The 20,135-nt window shown below is 39.8% G+C and overlaps 1 protein-coding gene across 1 annotated transcript in view; it reads left to right on the top strand.

The window, feature by feature from the left end:
* Nucleotides 1–1,259: 1,259 nt before the first annotated feature.
* The window catches only part of cpx (complexin), a 633,066-nt gene continuing 614,190 nt past the window's right edge, over nt 1,260–20,135 (top strand). Inside the window, exon 1 of the mRNA XM_067151076.2 lies at nt 1,260–1,337. Within this exon, the coding sequence (XP_067007177.1) occupies nt 1,325–1,337 (13 nt within the window). The 5' untranslated portion in view covers nt 1,260–1,324. The remainder of the gene's footprint in view (nt 1,338–20,135) is intronic.

Genomic DNA, 20,135 nt, shown 5'->3' on the forward strand with positions numbered 1-20,135 from the left:
GTTTCCGTGGTTTCCTGTTTTCACACCAGGCAGATGCCGGGGCTGTACCTTAATTAAGGCCGCGGCCGATTCCTTCCAATTCCTAGGCCTTTCCTACCCCATCGTCGCCATAAGACATATCTGTGTCGGTGCGACGTAAAGCAAATAGCAAAAAAAGATCCAGTAGAACGGACGGACTGGACAAAGGTGTTTTAAGTTATTTTCTTAATATATGGATATTATTGCGGAAATACTACAGTATTTCTTTCATTTATTGTACGGCTTTCAGTGCCGGAAGATCCCAGGACAGGTTCGGCCCGCCAGGTGCAGGTATTTTTATTCGACGCCCGTAGGTTACCTGCGCGTCGTGGTGGTGGTGATAATGATGATGATGATGATGATGATGATGATGATGATGATGATGATGAAATGATAATGAAGACAACACATACACCCAGCCCCTGTGCCTGGGAAATTAACCAATGATGGTTAAAATTCCAGACCCTGCCGGTAATCGAACCCGGTACCCCTGTGACCAAAGGCCAGCAGGTCATGGAGCCGAACATTTATTGTAATAATTGTGTAAAAATTGAGATAAAAGTAATACAGTGATGCTGAAATTATGCAAGCATGACTGAAACTACGATCTCTGTTCGAAACGTCTCCATTCACATGATGTATTCACGTTAAGAGAACTCGTCGCCGCGTCCCGACACAGGCTACCCCATTTTTTAATGAAATAATCGTATGAAAAGGATGAAATGGTTCTCGTATTGGCCATGACAAGATTTATGTAGGATAAACTGCCGTTAAATAGAAACGGTTACTCATTCCCTAATACAACCTTTTGTTCCATAACCAAAACAAAATCTGATTATAATGTATTTACTGAGAGGGGAACATTCATATGAGTATTAATCGTTATCGTATTATCAGTGATAGAGAGCTCCGTGGCGACCTTCACCGGCCGCATGTCTGGGGCTCGCTGAGTCCAGCACGCGACTGCAGAAGGGAGGAGCTTATAGCCACGCTCCGCCACTCTTCGTCCACATTCGGGGGCTTACGGCTGTGCTCGGCTCACTTCGGGAGACAATGCGCAGGTTCAGTCCGACAATAATCGATGCGCCGTTGCAACTCGGAGAGTTTTAATATGGGCACCAATGCATTGTGCGTGCGGCGGGTGGAGTGCCAGGCGGGGGTAAGGGGATTGGTGACGTCACGTGGCGCCGCGCTCCCGGTAGCCTACTTTCCAGTAGCATCAGCAGTGTTATTTTCGAAACCTTGACGCTAGAGGGTGTGTGAGTGCGAGGGTGAATTTTCTATGTAACGGAACGTCAGCAGCAACATGGACATTCTAGGTAGGATCAATAATTCTTTAAAACAATTCATCACAGCACAATCAAGTTGTTCGTGATAACTTTTTAGAAGGATATATTGCCTTTTTTGAACGCACTCTTCTTTTCTCTTTTTTTTATGGATCCCATTCAGAAGTTGTTTATCATGTTTGCTCTATTTTCTCTCTGACGATTTTAGAATATTGATTCGAATAGAGGGCATGAGATGTTATGTAAGTTCCATGACAGGAAAGCTGCCATCTGTATACTACATATATATTCTGTTCCACTGAGTTAATTGAAACAGTTCTTCGAACTTTTGTATACTTTGATGGAATATCCTCATCGAAGCAGTTCATTATAGCAAAATATTTCCTAATTTTCCAGATATTTTTGTTCAGTTCTCTGCTGCTGTTAGTTCTTGGACAATAGTTCTTCAGTATCTGAATTTTACTTTGTGCAAAGCTCATATTCAATATTCTATATTTTTTTTTTACTATTGTGTAAATGTTACGTATTACATGATATTTAAAATAAGCGAACATTGCTGCTTCAAAACTTTGAAATAACATATTTGTTTACGAGTGCGCGGTAGCGATCCGCTATTTTCTTCCAGTAGAGACGATGGCTACAAAACATATATTCAGTTCACTCCTTGACTTACTATTGTGATCTGATTATGAACATTTTTGATGTATCATTTCTGGATACTAATATAATTTTCTTCGTTTCTAACTACATCTGTCAAATATCCTAATATAAAATAGTGCAGTACTTCTCCACGCAAAGTTACGCATCTGTCTAAAGTACCATGTGCTTTGATTTTTTCTGAGAAGAAGACATTCCTCTGATGACTCTTTTAGTATTTCTCTTTCCACTATTATGAATATACTTATAAGGAACGCCGAAGGCTCATTATTGTTATTGTTATTTTGGAATTATTTTCGTAGATTCCTCATTGAAGTGTTTGTTTAGAGTGATTTTTTCTAAAGCTCTAAGGAAATACCCGGCTGAAAGTTTTAATTGTTTATGTTTGAATTCATATGAACTTGTTTTTAAGTGTCAAGTGTTTAACATGTTATAGGGTGAAACCTTACACTTTCCTGATACTATATATACTAAATTTATCTCATTGTAGCTGTCACTGATAGAATTTTATTGTTATTTTCAAATAATAATACGACAGACTGAGTTACAAGTACTCCCCGTTCACAGATAAGATGTACGTAGTTTTAAATATTTTGTATATATAGTATTTGAAACCATGTAATTGGAAGATCAAACCATCTTTTATGTTTTACGTAAGGTACTAATGTTGGGATTTTAGTCTCTGGTTTTACGTGTAATTCGAACCATAGTGATGTGAATTCTGATTTCAAAATTACACATGAACTGACTGCAGTTTGAACCACAGCCGCATTGATGAGAAACTAGTGATGACACCACTCGTCTACCATGCCCCCTCTATGAAATCAATTACGTAGGATCACATATTGTTATTATTATCATCTCTGAAGTTACCTTAGTCAAGATGACGTATTGTACAAGCTGCAAGCTTAATGACACTCTCCTCCTATTGATTGGCCGTCATGCGAGTTCCAGTTTTCGTGATGCATTGATGCTAAGTGGAGCTGCGCGCTCGTCCGTGCGAGCGTTCAGTCGAACTTGGCGCTCAGGTCGAGCCACGTCGGCCCAGACCGCTCTGCATGCCAACAGCCCCACACGCGCAATGCGGCAAACTCCGTCCCAAGTTGGGAACAGCCGCGGTAAAGCCGCGCGACTTAAATTACCGTCACAGGAGCAATGACCGAGCCAGTCAAATGTATTGTTATACACTTATACAATATCTCTGTCAGTACTTGTACGAGGAACACAGCTCTATGATTCTGCAAGAACCCACTTAGAGACATTTCTTTTTTGTGATAGAATTTAGCTGGTGAGCGTTCATTTACAGTGCTCAGCATTGAAGGCTGTTACAGCAGCACAGTCGATTGGCATTTACGAGTAGCCTACCTGAATCCGAGAAACACATACATTTATTTCTGTGACTCCTCAAAACCTATTTCAATCCGGAAGCGTCCAACGTAGATTATATAATAATAATAATAATAATAATAATAATAATAATAATAATAATAATAATAATATAGATCGTATAGACTACGTGGTTTGTAGCGTGTAGCTGTACGGAACATAGTGGCTTCAAACCCCAACGTACCGAGCTCGATAGCTGCAGTCGCTTCACTGCGGCCAGAATCCATCATTCGGGAGATATTAGGTTCGAACTCCACTGTCGGCAGCCCTGAAAATGGTTTTCCCCGGTTTCCCAATTTCACATCAGGCAAATGCTGGGGATGTACATTAATTAAGGCCACGGCCGCTTCCTTCCCACTCCTAGCCCTTCCCTGACCCATCGTCGCCATAAGACCTATCTGTGTCCGTGCGACGTACAGCAACTAGCAACAACAACAAACCCCTACGTCAGGAACCGTGAAGATGGTTTTCTTGGAATCCCATTTTCCGCACCAGGCAAATGCTGGGGTCGTACTTCAGTGAAGGCCACGGTTACTTCATTTCCATTCCTCGACCTTTTTCATTCTTGTATCCCCGAAAAGTTTTAAGAGTCAGTGCTACGGAGAACAACTGGCAAGTAGTAAAATAATAATAATAATATTAATAATAATAATAATAATAGATGTAGTCGGTGACTCCCAGCTCCGTTGCCTAGTGGTAGCGTCCCTGCCTCTCATCAGAAGGCACCGCGCTCAGTTCCCGGACAGGTCGGACATATTTACTTAGATCTGAGGGCTTCTCCTAGCTCCTTTCCGCCTTCACGATTACAATTGAGGAGCCAACTGACGGTGTGATAGGAGCCTCGGTCTAATAAATAATGAATAACGGCCTAGGGGATTCGTCACGCTGACCACGCGCCTTCTCATAACCTCCAAGCCTTCGGGTTGAACACCGCTCGCTTTGTTTTGTTTCTTATATACTACCACGGCCTGCAGATACTGGAGTGTTACATGGTCAACACGACGTCTCGTATCCTTTGGCTACCCTGTTATAGCCCGTACGTACTCTTCCTACTAAGGAGAGAGAGAATAGACCCTCCGGTGTGGTCATTTGGTGCAGAATTCTGGGTGGCCCACATCCTCACAGAGTGCGCCGGGTTTACTGGCACTTCGACCTGCAGTTAACACTCGAACTCATACTAGCCGATGACGAGAATACTCCTGATCTCATAAATCTCTTGTGTGAGATTGGATTAATCAATAGCATACAAAATAATTCATGTGTTTTTGTTAGTTTGAAATTAATTTTCAGATTCGTTTGTTCAAAAAATATTTCTAATTTCATATTTACTTCCACATAACTTATTCAGGGAGGATGTTTACCTAGTCGTATATCCTCTTGAAAAGCAATCACAACCAACTTATGCTTGCATTAAAATCTCTGGAATGCCTGGCAAATGAGCCCGGAGACTCCGGGAAGGGGCGAAATATTAGTATTACAAAGTGCGGTTGAAAACATCTGCAATCTCACTTACTTCAGTTCCATTCTATTTCTCAAAACTCACAGATTGAAACCGGCTGTCGAAATGCTTAAAATAGTCCACTTACTCAAATGCTTTATTACTTGCCAGACATTCAATCTCTTGGCTTACGTCTCACACCGAGATCACTATTTTTTTTTCGAAATACGAATGTTATTTTCACATTTATTTATTTATTAATTATTTTTTTCGTGTGGCTATTTCTATCCAAGTGCAGCCCTTGAAAGGCAGACCCTCCGATGAGGGTGGGCGGCATCTGCCATGCGTAAATAACTGTGTGTAAGTGTGGTGGAGGATAGTGTTATATGTGGTGTGTGAGTTGCAGGGATGTTGGAGACGGCACGAACACCAAGCCCCCGGGCCATTGGAATTACCCAATGAAGGTTAAAATTCCCGAACCGGCCGGGAATCGAACCCGGGACCCTCTGAACTGAAGGCCAGTACGCTGACCATTCAGCCAACGAGTCGGACATTTTCACATTCACCATAGTGCTTTGCATGCTCACAATATTACACTGGGACTTTCTATCATTGCCTACCATAAAAACGAAGTCGTGATGTATGCAAAACTATTTATAACATCGCCCGCAGAATTTATAGGTGCCTTCACCCTAGCGTGGTCTACAATACTATAAATAATTCACTGTTTTCCCTAACTTAGATACAGCATGTAAAAACTCATCACCGTGCGAGCCATGTAGGCTTTTGGAGGGGTGGAAGGTAAAGGCTTCCACTATCTACAACTTGGGCACTTGGTGGTTAGCTCTACGTCCGGTCGCCTTTCTCCGAGGAATTAACCCAATACTCATTTTTGGCGTAGGCTGAGTGAACGTCACGGCCACCTTCAGAATTGGAAATCTCGTTTCTTAAATTGTCAACTTCCTGACTGAGAATCGAACCCACACCCGTCAGGGTTATCTGTGCACGCCTTTACCGCTTCTCTCAGGCAGGCCCTACAACATGATAAGTTATTAAATCAATACCAAGCAGTGTTTTCGGATGCAGTTCGTTTATTAGTCCAAAACCTGCTGAGAGACAGAAAGCAGGACAGAACAATTCGTTCACCATATTTAACTCGCATAATTCTATCGCTTAAATTCTTATTATTTGTATCGTCTATCACTGTTTCCTACGGAGCAAGGAACCAATCACTGGAATTTATTAGCACCTGATTTTTGAAATTATGTTCATAAAGTCATCATCTTCTTCTTCGCCTTGGAATGTTCATAGTTATTTAGAGTCGGTTCTATTCTTAACCCCAGTTTTACGGTCTTGTTAATTCTTCTAGCTCGGGGACTGAGTGTTTGTGTTCGTCTTAATACACACATCTTCAAACACATACAACACATCACACGACAAACCACAACAGAAACATGCCACAGTGAACACACACCTCCACATCACAGCTGCGCGTCAAACAGCTATGTGATAATGTCGTGGGAAGAATACTGGCCCGCAATACAGAGCGAGAGTTCTGTGACAGTATTCCTAAAATATTGAACCATAGATGACAGAAAATCTCCCGTCAAAGTTCTGAGATGAAATATTTCACATAATGATTTTCACAGCTCAAAGATGGCATCGTGTTGGTGTCAAGAAAGTCATCCGGTCGTAAAAATGGGCTAAACCCATTGAAATAGCCGTGCACAGAAGGAAGGAAAAAATTTCCTAGGATAAAATGTTAATTCAACATATAAAAGAAAACGGTATCCAACATTAAAGTAATACTAATAGACTCAGCAAGTTGGGTACACGGTACTTGTCGTGTAGACTTAAGCTTGAATTCATGAGACTGTATGTCTAAAAGAGACCATTGGCAGCCCGGAGAAAGGTTTCCCATTTTCGCACGAGATAAATATCTGGTGTCTACCCTAATATTAAGAATATTAAGGTCACACTTCCGACCTTTTCAGACCCTTTCTTTTTCTCCTACTGTTGCCGGAAACTGATCTCTATGAGTACTTTATACACACAGTAAAGATTAATTATTATAAAGCAGAGTTTTTTATGTAGACAGTTCAACATTTGAAACAATATGCAGCGAGATTAGATTTTTCGTTCTATAAGAATAAATAATTTAATTCTATGTAAATTATATTATTTCGTCGTAGATAAATACCTCAGAATATATTTTCATGTAAACCAGGCTTTTGTAGTTCAGGGTTCATATCCTGTATTAGGAATGGAATGCTGATGCAGGCAGTGAAAGGGGAGACAAGTGTACAATGCACAAACATTATTTGTCTCTTGTCACATAACTACGGTGGGCCCTTCATCTCCTGTCGTGCAGAGTGCTCGTTGATTACTCTAAAACCAACTGAGAGGCAGAAATCTGTTTCCAGTGCAGCAAAGAATCACAAACTCTGTATCATACTCTTAATATGGATCATTAGGGATATTTAGATTTAATCCAGTATATAAGATAAATAAAAGCAACCTAAACACCATGATTTAAGAAGTGAACGCTGTTCAGCCCGAAGGCATGAAGATTATCAGATGTCGTGTGGTCAGCACGAATCCTTTTGGCCGTTATTCTTGGCCTTCTGGACCGATATATGTCAATATTCAATTATGCCAGAAAGCACATAAGTCATCCTCTTATCTTGGAGACAGCTAGAGAATTCTTCATTAAACTTCATCCGCTTGAGAGAATTCAAAGCACAGGCGGTCACAAAGCGAGTCTCTGTTGATTACATGAACTTGAAAAAATGTCGCACTTCTTCCGAGTATTTTCCACCGAGGATTTTCTTACAAACCATACATCGTTTGGTGGACGCACAAAATCATCCTGTGAATTGTTATACAGAATGTTTCTCCCATCAGGATCACCTTCAAGACCTTTCTGCACCTGAAACTGGAGCTGATCTTCACGTAAATATCCACGACACAGTGCATAACTATACACAAATATGTTGGCAATACTCGCAGCCTCACGTCGCTAATGTACATCCGACTCGTATAGTATATATGCAAGGAATTTTAAATCATATGAATAATTATAAATATAAATAATTTACATTTACCGTGGTGTTTCTCTATTTCTCCACAACGGTCAACATAGCAGATTTCATACGGTAATCAATGCACATTTAACGCAGAATTTGGCTCGCACATGCAAAATATTGAAATACAAGAGGAAAACATGCTCAGTAGAATTGGTTGTCGGCTGTTTTTATTCTGTAACTTTTTTTTTACCTCGCAACGACACAGGTAGGTCCTATGGCGACGATGGGATATAAAACGGCTACGAGTTGGAAGGAAGTGACCTTACCTAAGGTACAGCCTCAGAATTTGCCTTCACCTTCAGGTGGTGGTGATCATTGTTTTAACAGGAAGTACAACTGTGCAACCATCCTCTATATAACACTAATCGGAGAAAATAATAGAAGGGGTACTGCACTTCTGAAAAATGAAGGTATCGGCCAAAGGAAGACAAGCTACACGAAGGGCGTGAAAATGAAAGACTCCCTAGGCCTCCATACGTAATGCCGTGGGGGTCGGGAAAGAACAAATGTTGACCAAGGGTGGTCGGATAGGACAGATAAAATTGAAGAACCCGGCACAAGTAAGTGGAAGTAATGCCAGGACTCAGCTAAGGGCCCCGTGGTCACCAACCCACGCTTGAAAGTACAGAGCCTCTGGAGCCTCTTTTAGTAGCCTCTAACGACAGGCAGGGAATACCGTGTGATTCATCTTCAGGGCTGCCGACTGTGGAGTTCGAACGATTTATGTATTCTAGCAACATTAAGGCCACACGGATCTTACATTCTCACATAGAGGAAATACATAATTAAATTCTCAGAGTTGTCTGAGGGTGCATTTACAGAACGCACGCTAACACTTCCTGATTGCCACAATAAAGTGCAAGGCACTGGTTACTGTTGTTACTTAAGCAATCATGTGGTGAGTGTCTGGCACTATGGCTAAATGGTTATCGCGCTGGCCTTTGGCTCAGAGGGTTCTGGGTTCGATTTCCTGCCGGGTCGGAGACTTTAAACTTAATTGTTTAATTCCAATGGGACGAGGGCTGGGTGTGTGTGCCATCGTCATTAGTAGAGTTCATCATAGGTAGGGTTCCATCCTCAAGACACGCACGTCGCCTATGGGAGTCAGGCCTTTCCGGAGACCACACGCCATTATTATTATTATTATTATTATTATTATTATTATTATTATTATTATTATTACGTAGCTTTGGTGGATTGCAGAGGTGCAAGAAGGTGCGGGCTTGGGGCTTGATTGGTTGGACCGGGAAAATATGAGAGCATAATTTAAAGTACTAAAATTTGAAATTTCATTTCTTTCCCATTTTTTTACATTAACTTTAATCGATAACAACTAATAACAGTTGAATGGACTAATAGTGGAATCGTCAGCCCTGATCACAACATTGACTAAAGTTCGAAATTTAGTTACAATAATTTACAAATGAGCTTGTAGTTCCAAAGTCACACTATTTTCAAACAGCATTTCTCTCAATTTACACTCTAGGAGACTGAGCTCCACAACTTACTAGAAGCTAGCCTCTCCAAGGTACAATTTTCTTATCCAAACACTTGATAAACCATGAAAACTGAATTCACTGTCATTTCAGCTCGAAAGTCTATTACGCACTCATCCATAATTAATGACGCTTTAAACAGGACGATCAGTGCCATTCTAAACGGCGTTATTGGTCAAAAGATAAGGTTCAAGATGTCAGCCGTAAACAAAAGGCTAGGAAGCGAAAAACTTACACTACTTTTGAAACATACTCGAAAACACTTAAAATCTTATAAGGGCTTATGGCCCTAAGTTACAGATGCTAAGCCTATACTACAAAGGATGACTAGATGGAGAAAATATTAATTTCCAAAGGTACAGAAAAAAAATTAAAGATTTAGAAAATCATATTCACCCCAGTACCAAGTTTAATGGGAATTAAAAGAGATGAACACTCCACATTCCCTAAATTACATCTCTCCCAGTGGGGATTCGAATAAAATCCTTAGGCTTGCTTTAAAATTTACATTAAGAATGAATTTTGATACCTTCCCCTCAAGTTAGCTATCTGGAGCTATCATATATTTAAAAAATGTCTGCCATTGCCTTGAGCTGGTAGGCCTTCGGACGGCGGGCAAGGCTTGTGCCTTGCCTCTATTATGTATGCACTCTAGACATCTCAACTGGAGCGATGAAGAAGACAACATGACCCGAAAGGTTCCAGAACTCTCTAGGTTGATGGCCTGAACGCACCTACAATTTTAATTGGCTAACCAAATAAATATCAATTTTATGATTGGCTAATAATTTCATGAAGAAGGAAGAGATCGATGTGCTAGTAAACTTAGAACACAAAAACAATGTACAAACACTTCAGTTTTGAAAATCGAGAAATACCAAAATTCCTGTGAAAATTAATTGTCCGTCCTCCCACCAGAGGACATCTCAAGATTAAAAAACTTATTCCAATACACAGTTGAAGGTTCACATCACAGATGATCTTCTAAAAGGCGCTCATTTCTGATGTACGGAGAAGGTGTACCTCAGATACAATTATTATTACTAATTATTATTATTATTATTATTATTATTATTATTATTATTATTATTATTATTATTATTTTATTATTATTATCTTCCAGACCATACCAGAACTGTGTATGAGAAACGTCTTTAGATTATTTCTTTTAGAAATTGTTAACGAGCTGGAATTCTCTTAAATATTTTCTTTTTAAATATTTAAATTTTCATTTACAAAACTTTTAGCAAATATAAAATGAAATAAAACTGAACTAAGACAGGGGAGTGTGCTGTCACATATGGACGAAATTTTAAAGGAGAGAAAGGAAGCACACGGGAATAGGGAGATGAATTTATTACTACTTGCATACGATATTGTGGTCTGGGGAACGGACATCAAAGAAGTACAAGAACCACCTAATGCACTGAATAAGAACTCTAAAAAGTACAGTATGAAAATCAGCGCAGAGAATAACAGTTTTTGCTACCTGTTTATCGTCACCCTAACACATCGAAGGTTTTCGACGATGGAGGGATGGGAAAGGGATAGGCTTGTGAAGGTAGCGGCCATGGCCTTAATTAAGGTATAGCCCCAGCATTTGTCTGGCGTGGAAATGGGAAACCACAGAATATCATACTCAGGGCTGCCGACGATGGGATTCGAACCCACTATCTCTCAAATCCAATCATTCACCTTCGTGCCCCAAACTGCTCCTGTCAGCTTGCATTCTGGTGATAGTGGGTAAGGCCATGGTGATATAAAAAGCAGAAAGACAAGAGAAAGGCATTGTGAAAAATTAGTGGTGAAACCCATGAATTTATGGACAGTTTCATAAACCCGCAGAGAGGATTAATGCAGATTACAAGGCTGGACGTGGAGATTAGCAAGAGGGTGCAACAGGGCAATGCATTCTCTCAGAGTGCAAAAAAAACCTTGTCTTGGTAAGGAAGTACCTAGGAAATGTAAAGAGATAATATACAAAATTTATTATACACACGTATTGAATTATGGTGCCGGCCCCGTGGTGTAGGGGTAGCGTGCCTGCCTCTCGCCCGGAGGCCCCGGGTTCGATTCCCGTCCAGGTCGGGGATTTTTACTTGGTCGTGAGGGCTGGTTCGAGGTCCACTCAGCCTACGTGATTAGAATTGAGGAGCTATCTGACAGTGAGATGGGGCCCCGGTCTCGAAAGCCCAGAATAACGGTCGAGATGATGCGTCGTGCTGACCAAACGACCCCTCGTAATCTTCACGACTTCGGGCTGAGCAGCGGTCGCTGGGCAGGCCAAAGCCCTTTCGAGGGCGTTAAGTGCCGTAGGGTTTGGTTTGGTATTGAATAATGCGGCTAAGATGTGGACAATGAGAGGTAGGGAGGAGAGTAGAATTCAGGCCAGCGAAATGAAATACCTGAGAAGTATGGCAGGAAAGATAGAGTGATAAACGGAGATGTTAGAAAGGAATTCGAAATAGAAAGCCTAAATGAGAGAATTGATAGTGTAAACAGGATGGAGGATAAAAGAATGCCAAAACATATAATGTAGATGACGTTCGAGGGAAAGAGAGCAAGAGGAAGACGGAGATAAAGGTGGATCGATTCAATAAAGAGGAGTACAAGAAAAAGAAACCTGGATTAGGACAAAATGAAGAAGGAGAAGGGTGGAAGGAGAGAGGAAAGTGGAGAAGTGGCGTAAATGCTCCCACCCGGCAGGGGCTGGATAAGGGGAAAGAAGGAGGATGATCAACATTTTATTGAACAATGCCGAATGATGTGAAATTTACAATATCATTTGATGTTTCATTTGTTTCCACAAGAGGGCAGCATTGCAAGCTCAAGTTTACGACTCTCCCGTAACCGACTCATTCGTTCTGCAGATGTACTTTTGCTCTCATTTGATCTCCTCTTGAGTCTAGGTCCTTCAGGCATCATTTTATACAGAACTGTACCAGCTTTTCATTATTATATTTGGTCATTTTGGTGAAGTCTGCCAAAATTCGTCAATTTTCAGTCACAAAACCTTCTATATTTTCTTTATTTAAAGCCATATTTTAATTTTCTGGTGCTATCTGATAGTTCTCGTCAAGACAATTGAAATTACACATCACTAACTTCTCCGCTACATGTACACGCCAAGCTACTTCGTGCGATTTAGCGAGCTTCGATATAAAATACAAGCTATTTACGTATAAATAAGACTTTTCTAGGCCTGATATTTTGAACGGTTTAATAAAGGTTATTCGCTTGGGACCTACCAAATTCAATTTGAAAAACCTAGGTGGAAAGCACCTATTCCTTTTTAGAATATATTTGATGTCACCGGATTAAGTAGCTCAGCGAGTAGAGCGCTAGCCTTCTGAGCCCAACATGGCAGGTTTGATCCTGGCTCAGTACAGTTCAGTAGTATTTAAAGGTACTTAGACTCGCCATTCTCTTGTCGGTGGATTTACTGTTACGTAATTTTTATTCCTTTTTCTACTAGTTTGCTTTATGTCACACCAGCACAGTTAGGTTTTATGATGACGATGGGACAAGAAAGGGCTAGGTATGGGAAGGAAGCAGCCATTGCCTTTCTGCTGCGAAAATTGGAAACCACGGAAAACAATTTTCAGGGCTGCCCACAGTGGGGTACGAAGCACCGGGCGAGTTGGCCGTGCGGTTAGGGGCGAGCAGCTTTGAGCTTGCATACGGGCAAATGCTGGGGCTGTACCCTAAATAAGGCCATAGTCGCTTCCTTCCTTCCTTCCTTCCTTCCTTCCTTCCTTCCTTCCTTCCTTCCTTCCTTCCTTCCTTCCTTTCCTATCCCATCGTTGCGGTAAGACCTATCTGTGTCGGTGCAACGTATTAAAAAAGGAAATTGAGGTACGAACCCACTGTCATCCAAATGCAATCTCGCAGCTACGCGTCCCTAATCGCACGGCCAGCTCGTCCGGTCTGTTACGTAAAATATTCCGGCACCTTGATATCTCAAAAGAATGTTAATGAGACGTAAAATCGATTTCATTATTATTTCTATTTTGGTATTTGATGTGAAAAACATATCTAGATCATCATATATTAATTTACGTCCGACTGTCAAATTCTCCCTGGAATGAAGAAACATAGAGGAGGATGGAAAAGCACCTGGGAACTAGGCAATTATCTAATTCCAACTGATTTCTGAATATACATCAAAACAACATTTTATTCATTGTGTACACGAGAGTTGTAGTTTCTGTATTAAATAGTTCTACTTCTGACCTTCTCCAGGAGCTCAAGTAACATGCTGCAAGGAAGAAGAACTGAGTGCTGTGTGCAGTGTAAGCTTCCTCAGGGTAGAGAACATATTTCCGATATTTGAAGCCGTAAAGTTTAACGCAGAACGAAAGGGATTAAGGTCAAAACGTTGTGCTGACTTTTGTTCTGGCTGAGTCAGACATTCTCTGGCGGTCGGTAGCTATAAAGATTTCTCCTTAATTTCTTAGAATCACTGAATGGTTGCATTCGTGAATAATTTAATCTGCAGATATTATGCAAGTATTTCCGCGGCACTGGATGAATCATTCGGAATTGCTCAACTGGCAAGCTTCTGCAACGATCGATCATATATTCCTTGAATTAACTTGACTCCCCGAGCGTTCTCAAATATTAAGGAAAATTGTTCTCCTTCTCTAGTCAATCTTACAATTGCCTGACAGCAGCATGCCTCCCCCCCCCCCGACCCCCCAGGCTTCCCAATCCTCATCAGGTTTTATTAGGATTATGTACGTGTGGCATCAGGCATATTTATGTCCCTTAATCACGGTCTTACTCTGTGGATGCTTCCCTACTCAGCGCCTTCAAGGATCATCTTAGGCTTTATTTTAGTATCTTAGCAGAAAAAGGACGGTTCCCCATACTACGAAAATGTAAAATTAAGCCATTCTCTCAATTTCTAAAGGGCCCGCAAAGGTTTCAAATTATCCGTCTTGAATAGCTCTATAAAAATGAAAAAGAAACAAATTTCTAAAATCACATCCGGCAAAAATTCAGTTCCGGAGAAACAGTAAGTCACTTGTTTCGTTACTCGTTTGGATTTTTCTGTAATGTGCTCCTTGGTTTAATACCCTCATTCGTTTTTTGATTTTTGAGAAATATCCTCACTGAATGCTGTTATAAGGGCTTAAGTTAAACTTTGCAATTACTCACATTAGCATTTGTAGTGGTAGAAAAAGGCAAAATGGTAAACTAATCGATAGAATAACGATGATTAAGGAAATGGTTGTAATTTTTAGGAATAAATAGTCGCTGTTTGGGCAAGAGTTGTATCTCAAAATGCTGTTCTTATTCCATTATTTCCCTTAAGACTTGTCATGCCTTCCAGCCACATATGGATATACAGTCCATCAGTACAAATTTCGTTCTGTTCATTTCCGTATGCCAACGTGTAAAGGGAAATGAACCTTAACTACATTATGCTGTACAGTTGTGTAAATGTCATGCAAACACACAATCTTACTTTATTATATTTTATTTACCTAAATTTCGTAGCTCATATCCCTAGGATGTTTTCAACATTGAGTTGCTTGCCTGAAGGCCTAGAAATATGGATTTTCTTTCTTTACTAGAAAACGTAAAATATCGCACTAACGCGTCGAATTTTTCGGTGACACAAGGTTGGAAAAGGGTAGCATTGGGAAGGTAGTTTCTTTGGCCGTCATTAAGGTACGGCCCCAGCAATTTCCTGGTCTGAAAATGGAAAAATAAGGGAAAATATCTTCCTAGCTGCCTAAAGTGTGATTTGAACCCACCATCCACCGAATTCAAGCTCACAGCTATGCGACCCAAACCGCGCAGCTGCTCGCTTCGTCATTCCAGTTTCGACAACTTCCTTCATCCATCGAGTACGTCATATTTAATTATTTTGTTTTATCGCGGTACGCTTCACCAGTGAAATACTGAGAACTTTTATTTCCACTCCTACTGCGTCCACCGAGTCGAATATTTGTACTGATAGTAAACGTTGCCGGTTCCAAATGAAAGTATCTTCGCGGCGATATTGGAAGAAATTTCACGTTACATAATAAACTCGAGCTGGTATTGAATAACTTATAGAGTGTCACGTTCAATCCTGGTTGTCCGCGCTGTACGAGCCGCCGTGTCTGGCTTCCTTGTTTGACGCGCTTTCGCTGAAGCAGCACAGTGTGCGTCAGTAATTCTCAACCTTTCTAAGTTATTAATTAAGGGGACAGTATGGAGATAAAAATATACATTTTGGCGAAAACATTTTTATGGCTAAAATTGAAATAATAGAGTTTCTTCTTTCCTGTCACTAAGTTATTCCGTTGAATTTATCAATTTAACAGTGCTTTGTTTGCCAGTCTGTACACAAAAATAGTGGGAGTGGCGTCTGATTTGCATTCATTTTCCCGCTGATTACACTTTTACATATTATTCCCATTTTCTCCCATAAAATTCTGCCAAATATAACAAAATGTGTGGTATATGTATCAGAGCTGTGTATGGATTTTTTATTTTAGATCTTTTCAAGTAATAGGGATCTTTAAATCCAAACTTTAAGAACATAAAAATTACACAAAATTTAGAACAATATATCTCCTTCTATAAATTGTGTACAGAAAAATCAATATATACGAGTTTCAGTGAATGGATTACCCCCAAAGAGGAACTCCCACCTGGCCATGTCACAGATTGGATGAATTTGAGAGCACTGAATAGACTGCGCTCTGGTGTTTCGTTGTGCAGGGTCGACCGGAAGAAATGGGGTTTCGAAGTGGACAGTACCTTGTGTGTATGTGCAGAAGAGCAGACCATAGCCCATTTGCTGCAATGTAGTTCATGCCCATTCAGTTGTACAACAGAAGACCTGGTTAAAGCGAAACCAAATGCACTTGATGTCGCAAGATTTTGGGTTCACCTAGTTTAATGTGGCTCTTCGTCACTGAAAAATTTATATTATGTTTTATGTTTATATTCTTTCCTCATATTTAATTAAAATCTTATGTATGCTTCTGACACGATATAAATAAATTTTCTAAAGAAGTACTATCTAACCAATCCCAACTTTCATCAATACCTCAATAAAAAAAATTGAAAAATGGAATTAAAAATTTCAAAAAATATTTTCAAAAACAAAATTTTGGAACATCTATTAATTGCGTATGAAATAAATTTTCATGCTATCGCTACTTTAATTTAGATGACATTTTCACAACGTTTCATGAAAATTCATCCATTAGGTAAAAATATCTGTTTACTCTAAACTAATGGGGTCAGGTACATAAGTATGACTCGAGAAATCACATTTTCAATTAAAATGTCTTAATACAGAATATAATTCCTTCTTTAGTCTGGCGAAAAAGGCATAAGGTGCATTGCATATTCATAAGACTACTAACATTCTGTGGTAATAAGCAATCCTAGCATAAAACTTTCTAAGCAATGTAAAGCGAAACACACGACATTTATAAAACATGCAGCCTTGCCAAAAGTTGTTTTGGAAAACTTTAAATAATATCAGTTCATATTAATGTCCTATAAACGAGCTGTTTTCTCACAGCTATTCGCAAAAATATATCCCTTCAGTTCTTCTTCAGAGACAATTTCTTATCAATACTTGCTGTTCATACATTTGTAACTTAAAAATATTTCAGTCTGTCAAATACACAACAATTTCAATATAAATTATAACGCTATAAATATATCTGTCAGAGTACACACTATTATACAAAGAATGGCACGTTCCGTTCTACAAGAACTTCCTCAGAATCTATCAAATTACATAAAACATGCGTATATATGTACAGTATTGTTTACGATACGTAAACTTGTCAAAGAGAGAGAGTTTAGCGATAATATAAACTGACAAATAATGAATTTACAAGTAGTAACATAGTGAAAAACCTTAGCAGATAAGTACTTACTAGATAAGAAAAGTTTTTTCGACACTGGAAAGTATGGCTTCATTCTTAACAAAAGTTTATACATTTGGAACGTTGAACCTTTATCAATTTGTGAGCCACTATGTATACGTACATTTCGTGGAAACATTTACCCTGGTAATTGTAGGTGATTTTCCCTGTATAATATTGCTCCGATTCCTTGACTGAGTGTTCGGCGTAGTGGTCATCCGTTCAAAGATTCCCGGATTATATTCCCGACCTGATCGAGGATTTTGAATTTGGTTAATTCCTCTACCTCGTTGCCAGGGTGTTTCTGATTATCGTAATCTTCTTCTTCTTCTTTTCCTGCCGCTTTTCCCACACCTGTGGGGTCGCGGGTGCGAACTGCGTCGCACATGTGGATTTGGCCCTGTTTTACGGCCGGATGCCCTTCCTGACGCCAACCCTCTATGGAGGGATGTAAGCACTATTGCGTGTTTCTGTGGTGGTTGGTAGTGTAGTATGTTGTGTGAATATGATGAGGAGAGTGTTGGGACGGACATATACACCCAGTCCCCGAGCCAGAAGAATTAATCAGAAGCGATTAAAATCCCCGACCCGGCCGGGAATCGAACCCGGGACCCTCTGAACCGAAGGCCAGTACGCTGACCATTCAGCCAACGAGTCGGACGTTTCTGATTATCGTAATACACATCTTAATTTACATACAGATGCCTCTGTGGATCAGCGGTAGAGTGTCGGCCTTCGGATCCCAAGATAGCGGGTTCAAACCCGGGAGAGGTAGTCGGATTTTTGAAGGGCGGAAAAACGTCCATTCTACACTCCATGTCGTACGATGTCGGCATGTAAAAGATCTATGGCGACACATTTGGTGTTTACCCGACAAAATTCATTAAATCTCAGCCATAGACGCCCAAGAGAGTTTCGGTTTACTCGGTCTGCCTTCTAGTGGGGGCCTAGAGTAAAACGGAACGTCGAAATTGACGAGCAGACAGCCAGATGGCGTCAAATTGAAATGTCTGCACACGGTATCTGAGGCCATACGATTATTATTATTATTATTATTATTATTATTATTATTATTATTATTATTATTATTAATTTACATACAACACATTACAACCACAAAACACACGACACTCATTGGATTGGCATCAGGAAAAGCAGCCGTTCGTAAATATGCGCTTAGCCTAAATCTAATACACGAAAAGAAGACCATTGCAATATGGATGCTCCATATAACTTATACATACTGTGAAGTATGTATTATATACAGCCAGTGCTCCTGTTCGAGGAGAAAATATGCCAGTAGGTGCTATTACAGCATCTTCCACACTTCGAACATGAACATCCTACTCGCCACCACCATCCTCTACTTTCTCTCTCACAAGGAAACATTTATTAGCAGACAAAGTAGTGATCACCTTACTACGAAAAACGTAAAATTAAGCATTTTCCTCAATTGTGCCGAAAGTTGAAGAGATAAGTGGCACGAAAATGTTTCACATTGTGATTCTTGGATATTTCTATCACACTAAAAACAAATTTCAAAAATCACTTCCGGTCTAAATGCAGTTCCAAAAAACAGCCTAAAACCACTTGTTCCTTTACTTGTCTTCGTAGCCAAATTAACTTATTTACATAATTATTCCTGTAATGTGTTTCTTGGTTCAATAACCTCAGGATTTTCATTGATTTTTCAGAAGTGTCCACATCAAATTTAGTTATAAGGGCTTAAGTGAAACCCTGCATTGACTCAGATTAGTGATCGTTGTGATAGAAAATGGCAAACTGCTAATCTAATCGATCGGATAATGATGATTAAGAAAAGGATTGCAATTTTTAGGAATTGGTAAAGATTATTATCTGATACTGTATTATTAGAGCGCGGATTTTCATGCAACATCAAATCTCAAAATATGCATGCATGCATTCACGCCCTATCATATGGCAAAATATGCACAATAAGCTGGAAAATATTCACTATCAAAATTCAGTTCCTTTTGAAACATTGTACAACTAATTTCTCGAAATTTTCTAAATTTAAGCACATACGTTTATATTTCAGCACATAAACACTGGAAACGATCTTTCTATGTCACAAGAAGTGAGAGGTGTATACTTAAATGAAGAAACATGAGAAAAACTGAGGTCAAATTGTACGTGTTTTGCATTTTCGCTACAATACGTCTTTTATAAGCTTGACGAATTCAAAATGAGGATTTGAATGAATCACTTTGCTCAACCTATCTCTAGCTTCCGCAGGTACTTCTCCGGGCGATGATTGCAGACACATTTGAGTGTGCTCAATGACTGGTAAAGATTGCCTGCTTCGATAACGAAGACGTATGAAGGGTGAGAGTTCCCAGTAGGAAATTCCAGTATAACTACGGAAGAAGGTTCAGTGCAAAACCAAGCTTTGTAAGCTGCTATCTCAGTAATGCGGCATCACAGAAGTGTGATGAAAGTTTTGTTTTGTTCGTCTAACATAGAAGAAAAAATGAGCAGTCAGTGAGTAATGCACAATTTACGGTTCCGTTTATAGCAATGTATAACTGGGACACCTTATTCTTAAGAACGGTGATCGACGTGGGGTCTTCCAGCTTACACCAATCTTTACTCAAACAACAGTTATGAAAGTGTCTGTTTATTGGATTGTAAGGCCTATACTGTATGTACTAACTTTGGTTGTCAGATAGGATGCCAGGAATACATTCTCTCAGTAACAGACATACTGTATAACGTGGAAATGCGGTCCCAAGTTCTGCAAAACCAACATTCGTAAAATGCATCATCATGCAAGTTAACATTATATATGCGCCAAGTCAGAAAAAAACTCATATTTATTAAACGTCCAAATATTCGCTATAAAGTCGATAATCATCAAAATATGC

Source organism: Anabrus simplex, chromosome 7 (genome assembly GCF_040414725.1).
Source record: "Anabrus simplex isolate iqAnaSimp1 chromosome 7, ASM4041472v1, whole genome shotgun sequence".
NCBI lineage: Eukaryota > Metazoa > Arthropoda > Insecta > Orthoptera > Tettigoniidae > Anabrus > Anabrus simplex.